At 51.1% G+C, this 23,541-nt stretch overlaps 1 protein-coding gene across 1 annotated transcript; it reads right to left on the minus strand.

Moving 5' to 3' along the window:
* Nucleotides 1-1,553: 1,553 nt before the first annotated feature.
* On the minus strand, nt 1,554-23,541 carry ZBTB47 (zinc finger and BTB domain containing 47). Its single transcript, XM_039726553.1, has 6 exons — nt 23,094-23,541; nt 11,939-13,303; nt 8,295-8,442; nt 7,659-7,774; nt 7,162-7,306; nt 1,554-6,315 (listed from the first exon to the last, which is right to left on the minus strand). Exons 1-6 carry the CDS (start codon nt 23,094-23,096, stop codon nt 5,948-5,950), a joined length of 2,145 nt encoding a protein of 714 aa, XP_039582487.1. The 5' UTR covers nt 23,097-23,541; the 3' UTR covers nt 1,554-5,947.

Consider the following 23,541-nt stretch of genomic DNA (forward strand, 5'->3'; position numbering starts at 1 on the left):
CTTAAAAAAAAAAAAAGGAACAAAAAAATATTTGAAACAATCAAATGTGTGAAAAATGCACGGAAAAGAAATAAACACCTTCTGCCTAGTTCTGCAGAAATTCATGTAGACAATTCCCAAGCTAATTAAAGAGGACTCTTTCTTCTGGCAGAAAAAAAAAGGATAAGAATTCATTAAAAAAAAATTAAAAATCTCTGCATAGGATAATAATTTTTAAAACTCATTTATTACAGTGTCAGGATCCCACCTCCTGCCTCCAGCAACACCATCCCTGGAAGTTTTTAAGGAATGACTGGAAGTTGCACTCAGTGCTCTGGTCTGGCTGACAAGGTGGTGATAGGTCAAAGGCTCAGTGATCTTGAAGGTATTGTCCAGCCTTAATGATTCTGTGATTCTGTGACATTTGCTTCAGCTTTTCTTGCTGAATGCAGCCTGGGAAGTTGATGATCCTAATAGACGTTTAATCCCCACTCACCTCCTGTCACATTTCTTGGCTCTCCTGGAGGAATTCTGGGCTTTTTGAAGCCAGCAGGAGAATGTTGCTGACCTTTCAGTTGTTGTGATGTGGGCCCTGATAAAGGCACAAGATGTTTCAAATAAACTGAAGTTCAGTGCTCATGTGTGATTCACATCCATTGCAGAGCTGTGGAGAAGCCACCACTGGCACAGGGCAGGAAATTATAAAAGGAAAAATAGCTGTTGTATGAAAATATCCAGAACTTGAAATATGCCACTGCTTGAGCAAAAAGAGGCAAATCTCAGCACATGCTGGTCCGAGGAAGGAGGCAAAGTTGGGCATCACCAAGTGAAGGTGTGGCCTGGGGATGTTCCTCCACCACTCCAAGAGGCCATGTCAGTTTAAAGGCCATCAGAGATAAGAAATGCCACCAGGAATGCTCAGAGAGACATCACTCTTCCCTGCTGCCTGGTGTTTTCCTGGATCAGATGCAACAGCTTCAGTGGCACAGGTCCCCCTATAGATAATGACATGGCAAAGACTACATACATCCAAAGGCTGAGGGAAAACCATCTCTTCTTCCATTATTTTCCCAATATCCATGCTGATATTGTTGGCGAGGTTCCCCATCCTCCATTTTAAATTAATAAAGGCACTGGGTGCTTTTGATTATACTCCTTGGTTTCTCCACTGCCAATAGAGATCAGAGAGCCCCTACCCAAGAGCTCACACCAACCTGATGGAGCCAGTAGGACCAAGTGCTCAGTCCTTACCCCAGGGCTGTAAGCACTGAATTCCTTCTTCTATCCACTCATCACCCTTCCCTGAAAAGCTCTGTTTTTGTTGGCCCCACAGCAGTCAAGTTGTCTCACACACACTCACACACCTCCCACCAAACCCAACACAGAGCCTGTACATGCGAAGCAGTGGCAGCAGTCAACATTCCACAGGATTCCTCATCCTCCCCATCTCTGACTGCTCACACCGTTGCCTGAAAAAAACCCTTTTAAAACAAAACTGAGAAAACAAAAAAGGAGGAGGGAAGAAAAAGATAAAGCAAAATTAAGGTAACAAAAGAAAGTGGTGGAGCTTTCGGTTCTCTTTTATAAAAGACAAATCGTTTATTGATTCAGTCCTTCCACTTGCAACCTCTTTGGTAACAGTCATAACACTTCCAGACTGGGAGAACGCAGTGGAAAGGCCCAGTTCTGACCTCTCACCAATTTCAGAGCTCAGTGAGCCCCAACGTGCCTTGGTGAGAGGCCAAAAGCAGATTTCAAAGCATGGCCAAGGACCTGGCCTCGAGGGACACCCCAAACCAGCCTCCCTACCGTGACTTGCAGCGCTCGTGGGCGGCGCAGAGAGCAGCCCCAGCACCCCCAGGCAGAAGATGGCTCGGGATGGGCATGTCTGACTGGGAGCTGTGCCCTGGGAGGTGGCTTTGATGAACCTCTTGGGACCTCCTGGACATTGGCCAACGGGACCATCGACGAAGCAAGACTCGCCCGTTCCTGCGGTAGACAATGACTTGCCTCAGCTGGCCCCACGGGGATGGAGTAATCCAACCATCTCAGCCTCCCCCTCCTCACACCATCCCAAAGAGAGTAACTGCTGTACTTGGAGTTAAAGATAAACATATATTGATTACACATGGTCATAAAAAAAAAAGTAATAATAATAATAATAATACATTTCCTAGAACATTACTTAAGACGCTTCCGAAAAGCATCCAAGCTTCCCCTCCCCTCCCCGCCTTCCCTTAATCTATACAGAATAAAGTGCTTCGTTTAGTTTGTTCACACTTGTAGAGCCACCAATACACTCTTAACTTGGCATGTTTGGGCAACTGATACTGAATGCCGTAAAATAATTCAGAGCCAAACACCAGGCATGAGAAACTAGTTTTGAGGCAAGTGCTTGGGGTTTCATTCATTCCTTCAAGTTCCATGCTACAGAGGTTGTTCTTATTCCTATCTTTTTTTTCTCCTTTTTTTTAAAAAATTATTATTTTCCTCCTTTGTAAGTTCAACCCAACTCCCGTCATGGTTCCGTGTCTCTAGGCAGGGCTGCGTGTGGGGAAGCTCTTGCCGTCCATGTGAACAAAGGGCGTCTGTCCGTCTGTCCTTCCCTCCCGACTTCGGGCAAACCAAGAGTCACCTCAGAGGAGTTGTCTAGCAGCGGATGCTCGTCTCTATTGCACTGTCACAGCCATTCCCACCCATCTGTCCATCCATCCATCACCTTCCCACCGCGCCAGGGTTATGGCTGTGGTCCGAAGGGCCAGCTGTGCCTCATGGATACGTGAGGCGAACTGGTCTGTGCTACCAGGCTCCTGGGATATATAAACCAAAAGTGACCCTCCCCACATGATCCCCTCCCTCCCCAAAGTTCAAATGAAGGGTGGAGTGGGGGGGGAAAAAAAAAATTCCGACCCAGACAGGTCTGGGGTTTAGGTGTGTGGGAAGAGCTGTCAGCTGAAGGTTGCGCTACGGCGTAATCAGGAACTGCGTAATGGAAATCAAGCCCCTCTCCACCCTCGCGGTCTGTCAAAGAAGGGATGTGAGAGATTAAGGTGCAAGAGTTAAAAAAAAAAAAATTAAAAAAATTGAAAACATAAAAAGCTTGAAAACAACAGACCCAACTCTCCTGCCTGCTGCCCTGTCTAACCCCGAGGGGTGCAACAGCGCCGGCTGGGACGGGTCCGGGATGGACGAGGCACTGCGGGAGCGACTCGTCTGAGCTCTCAGTACATGAACGAAAACCAGACATGGAGACACAACTGGGGCTGAGTCAGGGTGTAGACAAAAGGGCTCAGAGGCCTTGTAGGACTCCTGGGAACTAGCCAGGCCTTGGAGAGGGGAGGGAGCAGCAGGGATCTGGTTCTCCAAAGTGCTGTGTGCATGGTCACATCTCGACGTCTCCAAGTGGCTCTACGAGCAGGCTCTCGAAGGGGATCGGGCTGGGATCAGTCACTGGGCTCTCCACTGGGCTTCCAGCCTAAAGGAAGTGCTCTCATCTCACAGAGATGTCCAAGGGGGGCAGGTCCTCACTGGGAGAGGATGAACTGGGATGGGAACAGGGAAAGCCACCTCCAGGAGAGTGGAATCAGGGAGCACAATGTTGGCATGGATGTTTACATTGGGGGAAGCCTATCAGCTGATGGGCTCCATGACAGAAGATCATAAAATAAGGGCACAGTGCTCCCATCCTGTCTCAAGGCTGAACATCAGGGGAAAGAAGCACAAGGAAGCCCAAGGGGATGGGATCTGGGAGGCAGCAGAGGAGGAGACAGCAAGGACGACTCCAGCACCTCCACAGGTTTCACTGAATGCTTCTCCAAAGCAAACACCTTCCAGTATGGGTCATGGTCCCTTCAGACAGCCAATGGCCCCAAGAGCCCTCATCCCTCACAGGTGTGTTTGAGGCTTTGCACCACCCCAACGAGCCCCAGGATCATGGAGGGGGGCAGCAGAGAAGCCTTTGGAACCCACCTGAGAAGGTCAATAAGGTGAGGCAGCTCTACCATAGCAACCTCCTCGTTCTTGGAGCAGATGGAGATGGGGGTGAGTTCACTGGTACTGAGAGCCACGCTGGGGATCCACAGGATCCCAGCCAACATGAAGATGAAAAGGACTTTGTGGCCCCAAAATGCTAACATCAGTCAGCTTTCCCAAGATGCCGGGCACCAGTGGGGCACCGCTCAGCAGGAGGTGACACCAGACACCTCAAAGAGCACTCGGGAGAACAGCAGATGCTCCCTGGTCCTGTCCCTGTCAGGCTCCTGCATGTCCCCAGTCAGCAAAGCCCCTGAGCATGTGTCTGGATCCTCCCATCTCTGCAGGGACAGCCTCAATGCTGCCCAGTTGCTTTGCTGATTTGGTCCAGGCGACAAAGCACCAAGGCTTTCCACAGAGGCAGATGTGGCTCCCTGTCCCCAGCACTCTGCTGTCACCCAACACAAGCTGCATATGACAAAAGGCTCCTGCAACCCACTCAGTGACCTCTTTCCTTCTTACCTACCAACAGTGCTTCCACCACCTCCTCCATGAACTGACCCCACAGGCTTTAGAAGCACAGGATCAGCTGGAACACCCCCCACCTCTTGCCAGCCCTTCTCTGCCCGTGCTGGGTACTCTCAGACTCCACAGGGGACACTCCCCTGGCAGGGGCCCCACAGCCATGGTCAGGACAATGCATGGCACCCTGGGGCAGAGCACAGCAGTGAGAGACCCTGCTGGGACCCCAGTGCACAACAAAAAAGGTGACAGCAAAGCCTTCCCCTTCTCCTCCTCCTCAGCATGAAGCCAGCCATATTATTTGTAAGTGAAACCAAAGACCAGCTCAACTTCAACATCTTCAACAAGCACTAAGCAACATCACAGGGCATCACCAAAACAACCACAACCCTCACTGGTCCCCTCTGGTCCCCCCAAACCAGGACAGAGCAACGGATGCCAGCACCACAAGGGGAAGTGAAGCTTGGGAGAGCAAAGCAGGCAACAAACTGGAGACTGGGACATCATCATCGCCATGGTCCTGCTTTAGCTCTGATCCTTGCAGTGGGACCAACCTGGAGCTCAGCCATCCCTCAGGGGTTTGTTCAGATTGTTAAGGCACTATTCTGGGCCGATTCTGCCGAGAAACAGAAGCGTCTTGCTCCTCTGTCCCAGGCTACCCTCCTGCCGCTCCCAAAGGTACCTGAGCTCTCCCAGGAACAGCTCCCTGACTCCAGAGCATCCCCAGGAGCCCAGCTCCTGCTGGGATCAGCAGAAAGGGCACACCAGAACCCAGCTCCCTTAGGGCACCCCAGAACTGAACCAACAGCGAGTTGCAGATGCCCCGAGATGCAAGGTGGGTGTTTGTGCTTTTGCCTGCGGAGGAGGAAAACCTGTTGTAGGGAAGGAAGACGTGTGGAGGGCTGCTAACGAGAGCATGCTCATGGCTTTCCAACGGGGACATCTGCTCGCTTGCCACGGGCCACTGGGGCTGGCAGTGGCAGGCTCCCCTGGGGTGCCCACCTTTCAACCCCGTGGGTGAAGAGCCTGACTTGAAAGACCAGCTTTACAGTACAGGGATTCAAGCACCACTAACTAGAATTCGGCTTCAAAAATATTGATGCACCGGCCAGCAAGCTCAAGCCTGGATATCCTGCTCCTCCCAGCCTCACCAGCATCCCAGCAGGAAGGTGATGCCAGCGTGTGGGAAGATGAAACTGAGAGTGACACCTTTTACCTACACCCTTATGGACGGACGGCGGTTTCCCCCACAACACCCACCCTCCTCGGGGGTGTGTGTGGGGGGGGTTTCTTCCTGCTCCCCCTCTCTGCGGAGAATGACAGGTGAGAAAAAGCAATAAAAACCCAAAACAACCCCAAAATGAGGAGGAAGGGGGGGTAGAGAGCAAGCAAAGCCTCGGCTCCCCGGGGGAAAGGCGTTCCCGAAGGGCAGAGCAGTCCGTGCAGGCGCATGGCCGGGGTAGGGGTGGGGCACCTAATTGTTGTTGGAATTTATCCTCCCCGCGGGAAACAGGGGAGGGGGTGGTGGTAGGTGAGGAGGAGGAGGGAGGGTCTGTGGAAGAGGATGGAGGAGCGGCAGGGGCAGGGGGGAGACGCCGGGGCCGGGGGGCAGCGGAGCCGGGCTGGTGGCGGGCTGGGGGACGGCCGTGTCCGAAGCCAAGGGGTTGCTGACGCGGAAACATTTCTCCTTGTGGGCCTTGAGCATGTTGGAGAAGCGGAAGCGCTGGCCGCAGACGTCGCAGGGGTACGGCTTCTCCCCGGTGTGGGTCCGGCGGTGCCGCTTCATGTTGGGGCGGCTGGTGAAGCTCTTCCCGCAGATCTCACAGATGTAGGGCTTCTCCCCTGAGGGTGAGAGAAGAGAAGCTGCTGGTTAGTCTCTTCAGAGACTGGGAAGATTTCATGTCCTGAGATATTTTGGGGTGCATTTGTGTGCTTTGGCCTCCTGAGGCAGTGAACGGCCCCACATCCCAGTTCTAGAGCCTGTATCCCAGCCTGGCAGTGTCTGTCAGTCATGGCACACGGGGAGGTAATGCTCCACTCTCCCCTAATCCACCTCCTGAGGGCCAAATGACCAGAAGTTCCATGTGGGAGAAAGGCCTTTGAGGACCAAGGGGTATTTAAAGTTAAACACCATGCCATTACGTTCATCTAGACCCTCCCTTTTTCTTGGAAGTTCTGTCTACAGGAGTTGGTAGCCTCTACTACCAACTACCTATATGTGCTACCTATTTGTGCTTTTCTGTATCTTTCCTGTCTTTCTCTCTTTCTTCTTCTTCTAATACTCTCTCCATGGAATATTCTGAGTACCTCAACATCAAATGTGTTTAAAGTTTGCTAAGCTGAATGGGCCAAGTTTAATGCTGTGAGAAGTGTTTTTTGTTGGCTGAATGCTGTACTAAACCTTTTTCCAAAGTTCCCTGATTTTCCTCAAGTTTGCCAGCAAACCTTAGTGTTGTTTTGACCTCTTGAGAAGACCTTGTTGGTATTTCTCCTGTGTGTCCAGCTCAGAGATCATGAACCATTGTAAGCCTTTCCAAAAATCTTGCTGAATGAGTTGACTGGAGCCTTATTAGTGCTTCCCAAAACTCCATCCTGCCACCCACCCAAAGATGTTACCCCCATCCCATCACTCTTTCCAGGGAGAGCCTGACTGCAGGGATCTGGTGCCAGGCAAGGGGCGGGTCTCACCCGTGTGCGTCTTCATGTGCTCATCAAAGTACTGCTTCATGTTGAAGTCCTTGCCACACCACTGGCACATGAACTGCTTGTGGCCAATGTGGATGCTCATGTGGGAGCGCAGCTGGTACTTGTACTGGAAGCGCTCGTTGCAGTTCTGTGGGGGCAAGGAATTGTTGATGAGCACCCAAAATATGCTTCAAATTTCCCTCAAATCACCAGCAGCAAGGAAATCCTGGTTTTTACCCCCAAGAAACCCCCCAAAACAGGCTTTTTGGGACATACCCAGCCAGGTTTGCAGGCTGGGTGGGTGTAAAGTCCAGGCAATCTGTCGGGACAGATCCTGGCATAGAACAAGTTTCATCATAAAGCTGGTGGGACTCTCAAACCAGGTGGAGAAGCAAAGTCTGGAAAAGTGTGGGATCATCCCTACAGCTGCAGTGGCACACAGCACAGTGGAAGCCCCAGGGAGTGGAAGATCTCTTCCCAGATCAGCGTTTCTGCCTCACCTCACATTTGAAAGGCTTTTCCCCGGAGTGCTGGAGCGAGTGGACCTTGAGGGACATGCTGCGCTTGAAGGACTTCCCGCAGGTCTCGCAGGTGAAGGGCATGTCCTTGGTGTGTGCTGGGGGGGACAGGGGCAGGTCAGCAGCCTCCAAACACCTCCACCATCCATCTCCCCACACCCCAGCTCTGGCTCCCAGTGCCCAACCCCAGCAAACCCAAAGAATCTCTGGAAGATAAATGGCAGCAACGTTTCAAGCATCTCCTTTCCAAACCCCCATTCTTTTTGATCTCTTTGGTGGCTCCAAGGCGCAGGAACCCAACCACTGCTGTCACACAGAATTTGCTTTTCAAAGCCCAGCACTGGTGCGGTCTGGTCCTTTTACACTGGTTACACTTCAAACCTTTCTCTGATCACTTCTAATCAATAAAATAAATGGGATTCCCCAGCACCACGTCCAAACCCAGCACTGAGCAGACATTGGTTCAGCATTGAATATCAGGCAAAATTTCAAGATGGAGATGTGAGAAAGCTCACCCAAGAGTAAGACAACATGACAGCAAGAGAAAACACCTTCCATTGCCAAACTGATGGACCAACAGCCCCAACAAGATCTCCCCGTGGTGCCTCCCACACTCACCAACCATGTGTTTGCGCACATGGGCCATGGTGTAGAACTTCTTCTCGCAGATCTCGCAGGAGAACTTCTTCTCTGCATAGCCATGGACGATCTTGTTGTGCTCGTGGAGAGACCAGAGCTTCTTGAACCCCTTCCCGCACGTCACGCACTGCAAGGACACAGGAGGGGGTCAGGGAAGCAGCTTCATCCATGGAAAGGGAACATCACGGTGAAAGCTACAGCTGATATCAAAAATCATAACTACCAGCAAGTCTGATACAGACCTTGTCACTTCAAAACCTCCAAACTTTGTATTTCTATCCATGGGATGAGCAAGGGCCAATGACCTTCTAGGGAAGGATGTGGAATCTTCATCAATGGCTGTATCAGGACTTGGATATTCCCAGCTGGGAATTTTATTCCTAAATGAAGATCTTATATAAAATAACCCAACCCTCTGTGCACTGGAAACTTGCAAAAACTATGGAAAGAAGGAGAATCCCTATCCAGAGCAGTACAACTTCAGTCTTCAGCAGATATTACGGATACTTCACCACTAAATTGGTTTTCCAAATAGATCTATGACTCCATGATATTCAAAAGCACCAAAATGGACCCAAACCAACATCAGCACAAGGAGGACAATGTGACATGCAACATCTTCCCCAAAAAATTAAGGTAGAGAATCACTTCAGCTCCAACGAGTTCAATGTTGCTCTGGAAGTTCCCAGGAAAAGCTCCAACTTCTGTGTGAGACCTCTTGGAAGCATGTGAGACCAGTTCAGTGCTCAGGGGAACACAGGAGAGGGATATCCACCAAGGAAACCATGCCAGGAGCCAAGGGTCAACTCCTTCCCCTTTACCTTTCCATGGCTCACATTCCTCTTGGTCAACAGGGATAAAACCATCCCTTCTCTCCTTGCAGATTTGTTGAGAAAATAATTCATTCCTTGAAGGCATCTTGCAACAACGTGGCTGAATTGTACCAGTGAACCTGGGAAGCGATTCCTCCACTTCTCCTCCTTCCCAGGGGAACAGATGTTCCTTGATGTGCCTCAACCAAATTTTGATGTGATACCATGGAAAACACACCATTATGCTGTGAAGTCACTGTATTTTTCCATATGTATTTATATTTAGGTGCCCCAAAGGAAAAAATTAGGTTCACAGAGCCATTCCCAAGCCTCATCATCTTCATCTTGCCATGCTCAAATGTCAACAAGAGCAGTCCTCCAAGTCCTACTGTTCCCACGTATGAATTTCCATGGATCAGAACAGCTTTATATGTGTCTTAAGGGATATTTAAGGGCAAATTCAGGACTAGAACCTGATATCAAAGACACATCAATATCCATTTTCTCCACTTAGAATGAAAGAGGCAGGGGAATTTCAAAATGAAAGGTAGAGGGAAAGCAGCAGAGGTAGAAAAACCCTCAGGGCTCGAACCAAACACTCTGGAGGGCTGAGCTCTGTGTCCTCACTCACTGCTGAAAATCATCACTCAAAAAATATGGAAATAATGTCCAAATGAGGGGAAAAAATGAGGATATAAATTCTTGCAGGTTAAAAGGAAAACCATACCGAAGTTGGCAATAAAAAGAGTTTGAGGGACAACTCAATAAAGCAAAGGATGAATCATTTTTCAGGTGGTAGAGGTAGGATGCACATTATGGAGATGGGGAATGAACACAGGGAGCAGGATGGTTCTTAAATCCTAAAGCTTTATGGATGAAATTTGGGGACGAAAGAGGGAAAAAAAGCAGCAGACCAAACTGGGAAAAGATGGATAGTCCCTCCACGGATCTGATTAAAACACAAGAAATAAAAACTGTTATAGGTAGAGTGCTGAAAAAAATTCCTTTTCCATCCAGACATAATTCCATGGGATGTTAATAAAGTTATTAAATATTATCAGAGCAAATGGAGAGGATTTGGCTTTTTGCAAAATTAAAAATGCTTAATTAAGTGGGAGAAAATTATCCCTTTTTCTGCAGAAGGAGGTCACTATACAAGAAAAAAACATCCAAAAAATGCATCTTCAGAGCTGTGAATCTGTCAGGAGGATGCACCAAAGGGTGACTGCTTCACCTATGAGCCAAGACTGTTCTTGCTTCTGTGTTCCCTGCTTGCCAAGATCTGCCTCATTCCCTGTTTTATTTGCGATGCCATCAGTGAAGGGCTCCAGTAGCACTTGGGTTGTGTTACCTTCATCGAGGAGAGCTGTGAGATCATTCAAAATCTGGTTGCTGGTGGGAAGGGCGATGGGAGAAGCTCTCCATAAATTGGTATATTTATAATTATTAGCAGCAGCATCCTGTAAAACAGCTCCTCAGGAATTAGGAGATGGGAATTTGGAGGGATCTTCAGAAATACATGTTTGCTGCTCTGATTGGTTGACTCCCTATCCCCCTAAAATTGCAGTGATTTAACAAAGTCAATTTGCCAACACAGGATCTCATTAGCACAGGGGAAAGCCACACCAAGCCCGAGCCATGCGTGGATGTCAAATGCACTCAGAAATTTGCTAATGCACATAAAAAAAGCACAAAAGGCAGATTAAAACCATTTTAACTCCTGTCAGCAAATCTTCAAATTAAGCTAAAATGGGTTCAGCCTGGGTGGGAATGCTGGAGTGTGTCTCCATCAAGGGCTCGCAGTGTTTTATCCAGATTAACTGAATAAACTCAAAAGAAAAATTACTGCTCAAAAATTAACTCCATGTTTCCACCCAGGCGCCCAAGGGGAAGCCACAGCCCCCCTGGCACAAATCCTCTAATTCCAGGCCACTCTGGGACCCTCCTGAGTCTGAATACAAGTCATGGGTGAAGGAAGGTTCCCTCCCAACTGCCATATTGTGCTGGTTTTGCATACAGAAGAAAAATTTCATATCTCAAATTAATCTCAAAATCTCAAATTAACAACCAAAACCACTACACATGTGCCAATTGCAACATCAATATTATCTGAGCACGAGCCCATTCCATGCTGTAACTGGATGGGATGACCTCCATGGTGCCTGGGATGCCCTTCCCTCACTGGGATATCCCACAGTGGTGGGATGCTCTGTCACATTCACATTCTCTGAAAAAATTCCTTTGCCCAGGATTTTTCTCCAGGGAAGCTGAGAAGCCCCAGAGAAAAAGGAAAACAACTCTTATCTCATTTGCTTCTCCTCTGTTTTGCTCATGTGGAATGTGTTTGAAGATTGTTTACCCACAGGTGATTGTTTCATTGGATTCTGCTGTGAGTTGTTTTGTCTCATTGACCAACCAGTGCCAAGCTGTGATGGGACTCTGGAAAGAGTCAAGAGTTTTCATTATTATCTTTTTAGCCTTCTGTAAGTATCCTTTCTGTATTCTTTAGTATAGTTTAGTTTAGTATTCTTTTATATAATATAGTATCATAAAATAATGAATTAGCCTTCTGAGAACATGGAGTCAGATTCATCATTCCTCCCTGCCACGGGGATCCCTGAAAATACAATAATGCTCCTCCTTTGGTGGGATGTCCCCACCTTGATGGCACATCCATCCACTCTGGTGGGGAATTCCCCCCTTGGTGGGACATCCATCTCTATCAGGATGCTCCACCTTGGCATAAGGCATTTCCCCCTTGGTGGAAGTTCACCCCGGTGGGATCCATGCCCTGGATGGACCCATGCTCACCTGGATGTTCTTCTCACAGTCGGTCTGGTGGTGCAGCAGGAGCTCGCTCTCCAGCAGGAAGCGCTTCCCGCACTTGTCGCAGATCTGCATCCGGCTGTGCGTGACGTTCATGTGCTTCTCCAGGTACCAGCGGTTGTTGAAGATCCGGGGACACTTCTTGCATGGATAATGCTGCTTCTCCTCCAGCTTCACCTTCTGGCCCAAGCCGTCTTGTTCCTTCTTTCTCTTCCTTCCCCTCTGGCCTTCTTCTTCCTCCTCCTCCTCCTCTTCCACCTTGGCCATCTCCTGGGACCTGGTTGCCATGGCAGGTTTAGTGGCTTTGGATGCCCGGCTGCCCCTGCGGGGCTGCCCGCTCTTTTCCCTTTTCATCTCTGAGGCATCTTCATCATCATCATCCTCTTCCTCCGTCGTCTCCTCCAGATCTTCCTCCTCGCTGCGCTCCTCCTCCTCCTCCTCCCCCACCTCCGCATCCTCCTCCTCTTCCTCCTCCTCCTCCCCTTCCTCATTCTCCTCCTCCCCGTCCTCCTCCGTGTCGCGCCCATCCCCGTCCGGCCGCCCCATCACGGCCGCCTCGCTGGCGGCCGCCTTCCCCTCCGTGCCCTTGGAGACGTTGAGGGTCTGGTTGTTGAGGTTCACCTCCACGATGATCTGCTCCCGGTTGTAGGAGCCCTGGCTGTCCAGGTCCTCCTCAGACTCCTCACCCTCCATCTTACAGACAGTGCCAGGACCTCCATCCTTCTCCTCCTTGTAGTACTGCTTGGCCGGGCCGGGGGGGAGCGTCCCGCTGCCCGTCCCATCCTCCACCCGCACCGAGAAGGGGTCGTTGCCCTCCCGGGCATAGATTTTGGGGTGGGGGGCATCCACCTCCTGCTTGATCTCGCAGTAGTAGGGCGGGGGTCCGGCGCAGCCCTCGGCAGGCAGGGCCATGTCGGTGGCCAGGCTGAGCGAGCGGGTGTCCAGCAGGTCCTGGCAGGAGGACGCGATGTTGTTCATCTGCAGCACGGCGGCCGCGTTCAGCACGTCCTGCACATTGCAGGAGTTGACGAGCAGCTTGGAGGTGTAGATGAAGTTGAGGATCTGCTGGAGGCCCTGCGAGGTGAGGGCCTCCAGAGAGAGCTCCACGCGCTGCAGCTGCTTGTTCTGGGTGAAGAGGGAGTGGAAGAACTGGCTGTAGGCTGCCAGGACCCCCTTGTGCGCCGGGAAGATGCTCTTGTGCTGCACCAGCACGATGTCCACGTCGCACAAGTCCGGCTGAAAGAGGCGCTGCTCGTTCAGTCTGTCCATCAAACACGTGAAGTGGAGGGCTACATCCTCCACCAGGGAGTACTCAGCCGAAGGGTAGTCAGTCGTTTTTTCGACTATCAGCTGTGGGGAGGAAAGAAACAAAATCATTCAGGGCTCTTTCCCCACAAAAACACCCTTTTGGCCATGCCATCCATGCCTGTCCATGCATCCCCAAGTCAGAGATGTCACTTGAGAAGCTCTACTGCCAGCCCTAGCTTGGAGGTGCCAACCAAAACATTCTGTCACCAGCCCCAGCTTGGAGATACTAACCATGAAGTTCTACCACCAGCCCAGCTTGCAGATACCAACCAAAACACTCCATCACCAGCCCCAGTTTGGAGATACCAACCAAAACATTCCATCACCAACCCCAGCTTGCAGATACCAGCCAAGAAACTCCATCACCAACCCTAGTTTGGAGATACCAATCAAAACACTCCCATCACCAACCCCGGTTTGGAGATACCAACAAAAGCACTCCATCACCAGCCCCAGCCTGGACACGTCAACCAAAATGCTCCACTACCAGCCCCAGCTTTGGAACACCAGGAAGCTCCACCACCAGCTTGAGTCCAGGAGACTCAACCAAAGAGGAGAAGCCCCAGTGAAAGGACAGGTCAGAGCCACACCAGCACCCACTGATGTCCCTTCAAGGTGGGTAGGAGGCACCATGGCCACTGAGGAGGTGCAAAGGCAGACTCAGGTGTCCACACTCACTCAGAGATGTCACACAGGATGTCTTGACCTCTTGAGCCAGGATGGAGATCCAGGTGGATATTTGCCCCAAGCAGGAAGCCAATTTTAGGCACCTGCTGAGATGTAACCCCCTAAATAAAAGGACATTAGGATTTTATAGCTCCCTGCTCCTGCAGGTAATAACACAAAGCCCAATATCCTCTGATATTTCTGAATTACACTGCGTGCTCTCGCTCACGACAGCAGCTCACTCACAGCTGCATTCGTTGGCATGATTTATGCTCTTTTTAATGCTCATTTTCCATTGCCTGGGGAAAGGCACTACCTGGAAAAATTCAAATCAGGGAGCAGCAACCCCAGGCTGGGGAATGCTGCTCTGCCAACCCTCCCCAGGCTGAGTTTTCTGGGTATTTAATCCAACTCCCACGTATTTCACACACTCCAGACCATCCCTGGTGTTCATCCCCTCTCCTGGTCATACCTGAACCCCAGGATTAGTTTGCCTGCTCCATCTCAAATCCAAGGGATATCCCATGCCCTAAAGCCTGGGTCCTGTATTAAAAGAAGGTGGGACACACCCTTTCCCTCTGGTTCCTTTGCTGAACACCCAAATCCTGGATGGAGACATATCCAGAGCCCACAACACCCTCTTCCCTGACCTTTGTAGGATGTGACCAAGGACATGGTGCAGAATGGTGGCAGAGAGAGAGGGTTCAACCTGCCAGGTTTATCCTGCACCTCCTGCTCCAAAGAGAGATTTTCAACTCACATTTTTTCTGGAACAAACAGCAACTCTTGATCAATGCACAAATTCCAGCAAGACATGTTCTGTCTTTTTTTTTTTTTTTTCTGGTGAGCCAAAGGCAAAAGGACGCACAGACAAAAATGTTTAAATAATAAAAAAGGGTGTTTTCTTCTCTGTTTTCCCAACAAGCAAAAAAACTCTTCCCCTTCCCTGCCAAATTTTTTTATTTTCATTGGATTTCTGCTCCACAACCAACCAGTCCAACCAATAGGGATCTCAGTTTTGCCTGGTCCTGATAGCCCTGGAGAATCCCAGCAAGTGCTGGCACCCCGGGAAAACATGGAAAAACCAGTTCTGCTCCAAATTCTTGGCTCTGCAGCCTGGAGCAGGGCAAAGAGGTAGGAAAAGGGTTGGGTGTTTACATATTTTTATATACTTTCTATAATTTATATATATTTAACATTTTCAATATTTTATACATTCATGCTTATATATAATTAAAATGTTATATATAAACTAAACTATAATATTATAAACTAAGCTATAGTTAAACTATTTATACATAAAAATAGATAAATATATAAATACATGAACATTCTTTATATATGTACTTGTTACAAAATGCTGCATCCCAGCTGGAACATCCATCCACCTCAACATTTCCCGAGCCTCTCGCGACTGCCAAGAACATTTTGATGAGATCTTGGATGGTTCAGCCCCCCTCTAAAGACACATAGAAAATAATTAAGGATATAATAAATATCAAAAACTGAAGAGACAGCAGGAATTCAGCAGAGCAGTTTGCTGTTTGCCAGGTTTTCCCTTGAAAAAAATCCTTAAATTCAGTTTTTTCCTCGGGGGATCCATCTCATTTAGGATACCCCAAGCTTGGCATAGGCACAGCCACAAAGGAATGGGTGCAAAATAGGGGAAAACGGGTGTGGGGGCGGCATTGGCCAGCCTGGAAAACAAAAGCTGGCTTTTTTTGCCCTCCGGATGGAGGATTTTTGGCAAAGGGGGCTGATCCCTCACCCAGCGGCGCTCCTTGCCAGGCGGCTCTAATCAGTCCCAGCAGCGGCGAGGACAATGCGTGTCTTGGCCGCGTCCCGCCGGTGACTTCAGCCCGGGCTTGTCAGCGGGAGCCTTTTGCTCTTTATTGCTCTCAGATGCTTTTCGTGAGCTTGCCCGGAGCCAGAGCCCCGGCCGAGACGAGAGGCGCCTGCCGGGGTGAGATCCCCAAAAAGACCCCAACTTGCCCCAAAATGCCCCTCCGGCAGCTCCCGTCCCTGCAGCTCCAGCGGAGCAGAGGAGCCTGGCTAATGGGGATTAATGGCAGGGTTAAATCCAGGGCTCTCGCGCTGGGAAAACACAAATATTTGAAATATATATCCCTTTTAATATTTCTTGTATTAAAATACATATTAAAAAAAGAAGGAGGAAAAAGAATCACGAGTTTTGCTCTTTTCCACCATCACCACCCTGCCCCTCTGGCTCTGTTCAGGGCCAGGAGCAGGTCACCCATCCCATCTCCATCCCCTGCTGCACACCTGGGCAGCTCACTGGATGCACCAAACCAGGGTGAACCCCAAAACGGCAGGGCCCCACCATGCACTGCTAATCTCAAAGCAAGGTTCTGGCATCATCAGCCCAGAAAACACCCCTAAAAATTATTAGAAAGCAGCGTGGCCGTGAGTTGCGCACCCCGAGGGGCCGGCGGCGCCTCCAGCCAGCCCTCCCCGCCCTGACGCTGCCCTCCAGCTCTATTTTAAGAGAGTTTTTACGTGATGCTGCCAAAGTCCTGTCCCAAAACAGCTGCTGGGGCAAGAGGACGGCCAGACGATGGGGAGGATGCTCGGAGAGAGGGATGGGGGTTGGAGGAGCCCCAAAGGAAGGGGATGGAAGGAAAGGATGAGTAAGGAATGGTGGTAGAGGGAGGTGCTGGTAGTCACTGGGGCAGGGCGGGCTCTCTCCAGCCAAACCACCAAAAATCCCAGCAGAGGAGGTGGAACCCAAGCTCCATTTCCACCTGCACCCCGCCACGTGCCTCAGTTTCCCTAAACAGCCCCACCAACACCTGCCCACCTGCCCTGAAAGGTGTTTGCTGCTGGATTTAAATCAATGTACTATGACAAAAAGCATTTTTTCTTAGCAGCTATTGAGAACGAGATCCCTAAATGTTCCTGCAGCTCTACACTTCCCCAAAGGACCAGAAGGTTGGGCCACTCCGGATATATTTAAATACTCAAATCTTCAGTCCCCCATAAGACCATCTCTGACCTTCACCAGCCTCTTCTTTATTTAATTAATTATTTGTTCATTTCTAGCGCCCTCATCACCACAGCATCGAGGACCATGAGTAATTCTTTCCCACATAAGCACAAAGACAAGGGGTCTTAGGGCATAAAATTCACATTCAAGTGGTGACAAGACCAGCTGCCTGTGAACCACTTTCCATTCAGCACAAAATTTGGGGATTTCTTTAAATTTTTCACCCTCAAGATGTACAAAAAAAAAAAAAGCAATCTGCTTTTCTGTATCATTTCCAACCACCAAAGCATTCATAGCTGACCTTCAGTATTAAATTGCATTAAAGAAAAGTGCTTTAATAAGGAGCTAAATACTATGTCAGCACTTGCTCCTCAAAAAAAAGAAGTCCCTCATGCCCTCTTCTCAATTTGGACATTGCTGCACTTCAGGACAAAAAAGCTGGGCTGGAACTATTTAATGTCAAAACTTGACTTTTGCTGAAGAAAGAAATAACATTAAACCCCCATTTCCACAGATTAAAAATCTCGGACACAAAGGGGAATCGTTACAACCCCCAAACACTCGCGCTTTCACTTTTAATCCTCAGCCTCCTACAACTTGCCCTCTGCCTTCCAGACCCTTGCATGAAACCTTCAGCCTTTTCTCCCGAGTTTTGAGGCCATTAGAAGGGGTTTTTTTTCAAAATGATGTGCTTCCCCACAGCTCCCCAAACCAAGATACAGCAGCCCAGCAGTGCTGCCTGCACCGTGCACATCCCATTGCCCAACCACCCCTTTTGGAGCACGGCCGTGCCTGGGAAGCTGGCAGAGGGCTAAAGCACATCCCAAAGCTCCTGTCCCTCTGCTGTCGCCTACCTTCACCGCTCTGCTGTCCCCTCCCTCCCCGGGGAGCTCTCCGTGGGTGCTCTCGGCACGGGACCGCGCTGGGGGTGGGGTCTGCTCGCTCCTCCGACGGGTGTTTTTATTTAATAACGAGAGGGTTGTCCGGAAAAACAAGCAGGAAGGGAAAACAATAGCCCGGCCACAGCCCCGCCTGGCGAGGCGCCGGCCGGCACGGCCCCGAGCGCCCACCGCCGGCATCCTGCCCGCCGGGATGTGCCCGAGGGATGCTGCTGACACCATCCCCAGGGTGGTTTTTGTTCCCGTGTTGCCTTAAAGGTTTCAGGGTGCTCAAAGCAGAGCCATGTGCAGCTACAGGGAGCAGGCAGGGGAAGGGGCTCAGCGATGCTCCCTGAGCCTGGCTCATCCCGGCGTGTTGGGCACCCCAAAAACATTGGGTGAAGAAAAGCATCAGTCCAGCTGTGGGACAGTCAGATGCTTCACAGGCTGTTTTTTTTTTCCCCTCCCTCTTGGTTGTTCCTAATTTCTTATTAATGATATGCAGCATTTACAGGCTTTGGCTCAAGGATGCTTTTCCCAGGAAGCAGCACCAGGCTCATCAGTTCCACTGGAACGGAACAGGGACTACTCCTGCCCCCATCCCTGTCTCCCTGCAACCAAGAGGACACCTTTGCAAAGGGGAAAAGGTTCATTTGGGGTTTTTTTGGAAGCACCATGGGGAGAGGAGCTGGATGAGCTGGGATGGGCAACACAAAGCTTCATCCACTGGGAGCAGGCTCTGCCTTCCCAACAGCACAGCCCACAGAGGGTTAATGGCTTTGTGCCTTTTTTTTTAACTCATATTTTTAAAAATTTTTAAACCCTATCAGCTGCTCTGGGTGCTTTCCACCTTTCCTTTTGCACACAGAGCTGCAAAGCCACTGTGACACTTCCAAGGATGGATGGATCGACCCCAGTGTCACACCCCATCCCCAAATCATCCCAGGGAGGTGATGCTGCTCCTGGGGGATGCCACCACCGTGATGGCATCCAGGACACTGTCCCTCTGTTCCACCAGGGTGACAGTGAGGGCAGTGCCAAGCCCTGGGAGCCCATCCCAACACGTGGGAATTCAAGCCCCATCCCCTGCTCAGACACAACCGCTGCTGCACAAATACAGAGGCTTCAGCAATGCCACAATATTTTCGTCCCAGGACAAATCCCAATCCCTCCAGGAGAGCAGAGACACCAAAACCTGGATGGAAGCACCCTTCTGTGTGTCCCTGTCCCCTTGGTCAGGGCTGAAAGAGGCGTGGCTCAGTCAGAGCCAACACACGGTGCAAAACCTCTGCAGGTGATTCCAGAGCCGGGCAAAGCCAGGCCTGGGGTTAAATCCTGAAGGGATGCTGGTGGATTCCAGCAGAGCTGGCATGGCCCTGGCAAAATCTGAGGGCAGACAGGACAGCCAGGCCATGGTGGCACCGCCAGCACCTGGCACAGCCAGTGACACCTGGCTGATGGAGATGTCCCTGAGCCCTGCGCTGGCACTGGAGCAGGCAGCAGGATGGGATGGGATGGGATGGGATCAGTGGGATGGGATGGGATGGGACGGGATCAATGGGATGGGATGGGATGCTGCCCTCCATCTGTGGGATGCAGGACTGCCCACAGAGTCACTGCCGGGGTGGAAGAGCCTGGGGGACACGCACGCACAAAGCCACTGTCCCCTCCCTCTCCTGCCCGAGAAAAACAAGCAGAGGGAAGGCTGAGGGAGGAAATGAGGACAAAACCCAAGGCTGACCTCCCCAGCCGGGCTGTCAGCCAAGGGACTGCGCCAGGGGCCAGCTCCAGACCACTGCCCAGCCGGGGGAAGCATCACCCCAGAGACCCAGGGATGTCCCCACTGAGGGAGGGCGTGGATGGAACAGGACAGGCGGTGCTCAGAGCCCCCCACAGCTCACAGGATTCCCCCCAGGAACCCCAAATTCAGTGCTGGGAGCAGGGATGGGTGCAGGAGCAGGGATGGGTGGGTGCAGCAGGGCAGCTTGTGCAGAGCCCAAAGGCATAGTAACCCCAAGGGACCCCAGTGCCACGTGCAGCCAGGGATGCAGGAAGGGACTGGGATCCCCAGCAGGATGGATGAAGGGATGGAGGGATGAAAGGATGGAGGGATGGAAGGAAGGAAAGAAGGATGAAGCCTCCTCCCAAGTGCTGCTGAGTGAGGTTTCCATCCAAGGGCAGCATTCCCTGCCTAACCCACAGTGCCCATCCCTGGGGCAGCCACCACGACCTTCCAGGTGGATCAGCAGCCTGGTGGGATGTGACACCACCAGGGTTTGTCCCACACTCAGCCCTCAGTAAATCCTAAAACCACAGCATTTCCTCACCCAGCCACAAACTTTCCAGAGAGACCCAAGATTCAACCTGTCCCATCATGCTGGGCAGGACTTTCCATCCCACAGCATTTCTCCAAACCCTGGCTCTGACCCCAGGGATGGTCCCATCTCCAGATCCATCCTAACCCAGCCTTGATCAGGGCTCTTTGGGAAACACCAGCCAAGCTCCTCTAATCCAGACATGGAATGGTTTAGGCTGGATGGGGCCCTAAAGATAATTTTATTCCAACTTCCCAGCCATGGGCCATCTTCCATTAGATCCAGTTGCCCAGATCAAGGATCTGGATGCACCAGATCCTTCCTGCACAACACCTTTAACATTTTTATGAACATGCATTATTTTTATCCTTATTTTTATCACCATTTTTCCTGTAGCTCGGGGAGCAGGGCTTTAACTCAGACAGGGTGTCAGCAGCCCTGGCTCCAGGCAAAAGATGTAATCATAAAAATAATAATAAAAAGAGACAGTTTGTTGTAATTAAGTCTTCCACCCATCACATCTGCGCCAGTCTTTCCCCACATCCAAAGGCATCCCAGTTTTCACCATCAGGAGAGGTGGGTGAACACTGAGCTGGCTGCAGAGGGGACAGCAGCCCCAGAGGACACGGGGACAAGCCCTCAGGTGTGTCCCCGTGCAGGAAACCCAGTGTCGCCATCCCTGCCCTGCACAAACCACCCCAACAACACAACCCATTTCCCTTAGAAATAAGGGAAAATTAGGGTCAGGAGGCACAGAGCTCATCCTGCCCACCAAATTCCACTCCTCCAGTTTTACAGGGACCCATGGAATGTCAGAGGACATCTAGGATGCAAACCAAATGCATACCCACATTTTTGGGGCAAGGCAAACGTGGCAGCAAATTAAAAACTTCATCCCTTGCTCTTCCTGAGGAGTCACTTTGTCAGGGCCATCACCAGGTCCCCTCTATAAAGGCTGAAATGCAGCAGTGTGGGAGAGCCCTCAGCTTTCTCCTCCAGGAGGGAGAACAAGAAAATCAGCAATTCCCCCCAAACCTTCAAAGACCCTCTGATCTTTTGACACATTCAGTTCATCCGCAAAAGGTCTGGGTTGTTTTGGTTTTTTTTTTCCCCCCCTTATTTTTTCCACGAACAGAAAAATCTGCATCTTAAAAATAACCAATATTTAATCAACTCTCGGGCAAGCGACCTCCCGTTTCTCCCTGTCTTTTCCAAAGGATCCATCTCCAAAGGCGGCAGCGGGTTATTTTTGTGGAGGGGGTGACAATGTCTCTGCTCCAGACAGGAGACAGGAACACAGGGCCGTTTATCTCGCCTGCCGATAACCAACGCTCCGCTCATTCCTCCCGGGGAGAACAAAGCTCCGCCGTCATTCCAAGCCCAGGTGGCAAAGGGGACCCTCCGGCCACCCCGGGAAAAGCCCCCGGAGCGGTGCTGAGCCCAGCCAGCATCCTCAGGGAAGCTCTGCAGCTGGATGTCTGCATCCAGAGAGATTTCACCACAGATCCAGGGGAAAAAAAAAAAAAAAAAAGAAAAAAAAATTTAAAAAATAATAAATCCCTTCGTGTCTTTACAAGGAGGAATTTTGCATTGTACAGCAAATATTCCTCTGGTTCTTGCAGGGTGTGGAAGAAAGGCTGAATTCTCAACTTTTCCCCGTCTTCCTCGCTGGGGTGGGCTCTGGGTGTCTCCATCTCCACCTCAGGGCACAAAAGGCTCCCCAAAACACCCTGGTGTGCCCCCCGGCCGCTCAGCATCCCCTCTGGCAAGGGATGCAGGCAAGGTTTCAGCCGGGATTTCACAGGCCGAGTGTGACTGCCCAGCATGAACCCAATCCCAAACCCGACCACTTTAACCCCAGGATCGTGGTCGGGGGGTGCCGAGCCCCATCCCACCATCCCACCCATCATCGTCTCCTTATTTTTCCAAGCTCGCACTTTCTTCCCCTTTCCCAAATTCCACTCGGACGCTTCCCGGGGCGTTGGGACGGGCACGGAGCCAGCGCTGGGGCAACCACAACCCCGCACTTTTTGGGATGGGGGAGGCTCCGAGGAGCCGCGATCCCAGCACATCCCAGCGGGATTTCCCGTGGATCTTCCCAGTTCTGCCCTGACCTCCGCAACTCCAACTAACCCCCCCCCCAAAAAAAAAAACTCCACCGGCCGACAAAATAGGTCACTGCTGCAGGAGAGAGCCCCAGCTCTGGTGTTATTATTATTATTTTTTTTTTTAAGGGCAGCACTGGAAAATCCCTTTTTAGAGGGGGGGATGCTGCGCCCTCCCTGCAGCCTCGCTCCTCCTGGAGCGCTCAAGACCCCCCCAGACCCGCCGGGAAAAGGGGGCCCACGACGGGAACCAGCCATGGAGAGCTGGGGGGGAAGGCGGGCAGGAATTGGCAGAAGGATGGAGTCATCCGGGGAATGGGAATGGCCGAGGAAGCGGCAGCTCCTGCGCCCCCCCCGTTCCCAATCCTCGGGCCTGGGGGCTCCAAAAGTGTGTGCGTGCCCCCAGATCCTCCCAGGGACCCCCAAGGGAGGCTCAGACCCCTCCTCACGGCCCTTCCGCACCCCCATCCCCCTCTAAATCACCCCAAAGCTGCTGATGGGGGGGCGCGTTTTTAATGCCATTTTCACCAAAAGCAGCCCTGCGGGAGGGGGGACCCCCATGCAGCCCCCCCCAGCAAAGCACAACACTGCGCTTTTTGTAATCCCCCCCCCAAAAAAAAAAACAACCAAAAACCACAAAAACCAAAACAATCCAGGGCCCCCTCCGCTCTCCCCTCACGCGTGGCTGCAGCATCGCCCATGCGGCCTCCCCCTCCCTCATCCACCCGGCCGGGATCGGGGCAAGTTTCGAGGCCTTTGGGAAGTCGGCGAAGCCCCGGAGGAAGGAAGGGGAAGGGAGAGGGGGAAATAAAAGCCAGGAGGGAAAGGGAGAAGCGGATGGAGAAGGGGGGGTTCAGGCTCTACCATTTTGATGCAAAGGTCTCCGCGCTGAGGAGTCCCGGTCCTCCTCCGCTGGCCTGGGGTTTGTGCTCTCCATGAAAAAAACAAGGAATTGGTGGGTTGGGTGGGTTGCTGGTTTGGTGGCTTTTTTTTTTTTTCCCCTTCTCTTTTATTTTTTTTTTTCTTTTAGCGGCCTTAATTCTGCTTTTTTTCGCCTTTTGGAGGAGGAGGAGGAGGAGGGGGGGAGGAAATCACCGCGCCAGCGCTGCTTGCATCCCCGTCCCTCTTTTCCTTTATATCTCCCTTTTCATAATTTTCCTCTCGCTCTGTTTTATCTTTTTGCTTCCTCTTTTTTTTTTTTTTTTTTAATTTTATTTCAATGTTTTCCTCCTCCTCCTCCTCTTCACCTCATCCTGCCCATCGCCATGTTCGCCCCTTTTGGGAAGCCGGAGGAATGCGGAGCGGCGGCGGC

Source organism: Passer montanus, unplaced genomic scaffold (assembly GCF_014805655.1).
Source record: "Passer montanus isolate IOZ18808 unplaced genomic scaffold, ASM1480565v1 scaffold59, whole genome shotgun sequence".
Lineage (NCBI taxonomy): Eukaryota > Metazoa > Chordata > Aves > Passeriformes > Passeridae > Passer > Passer montanus.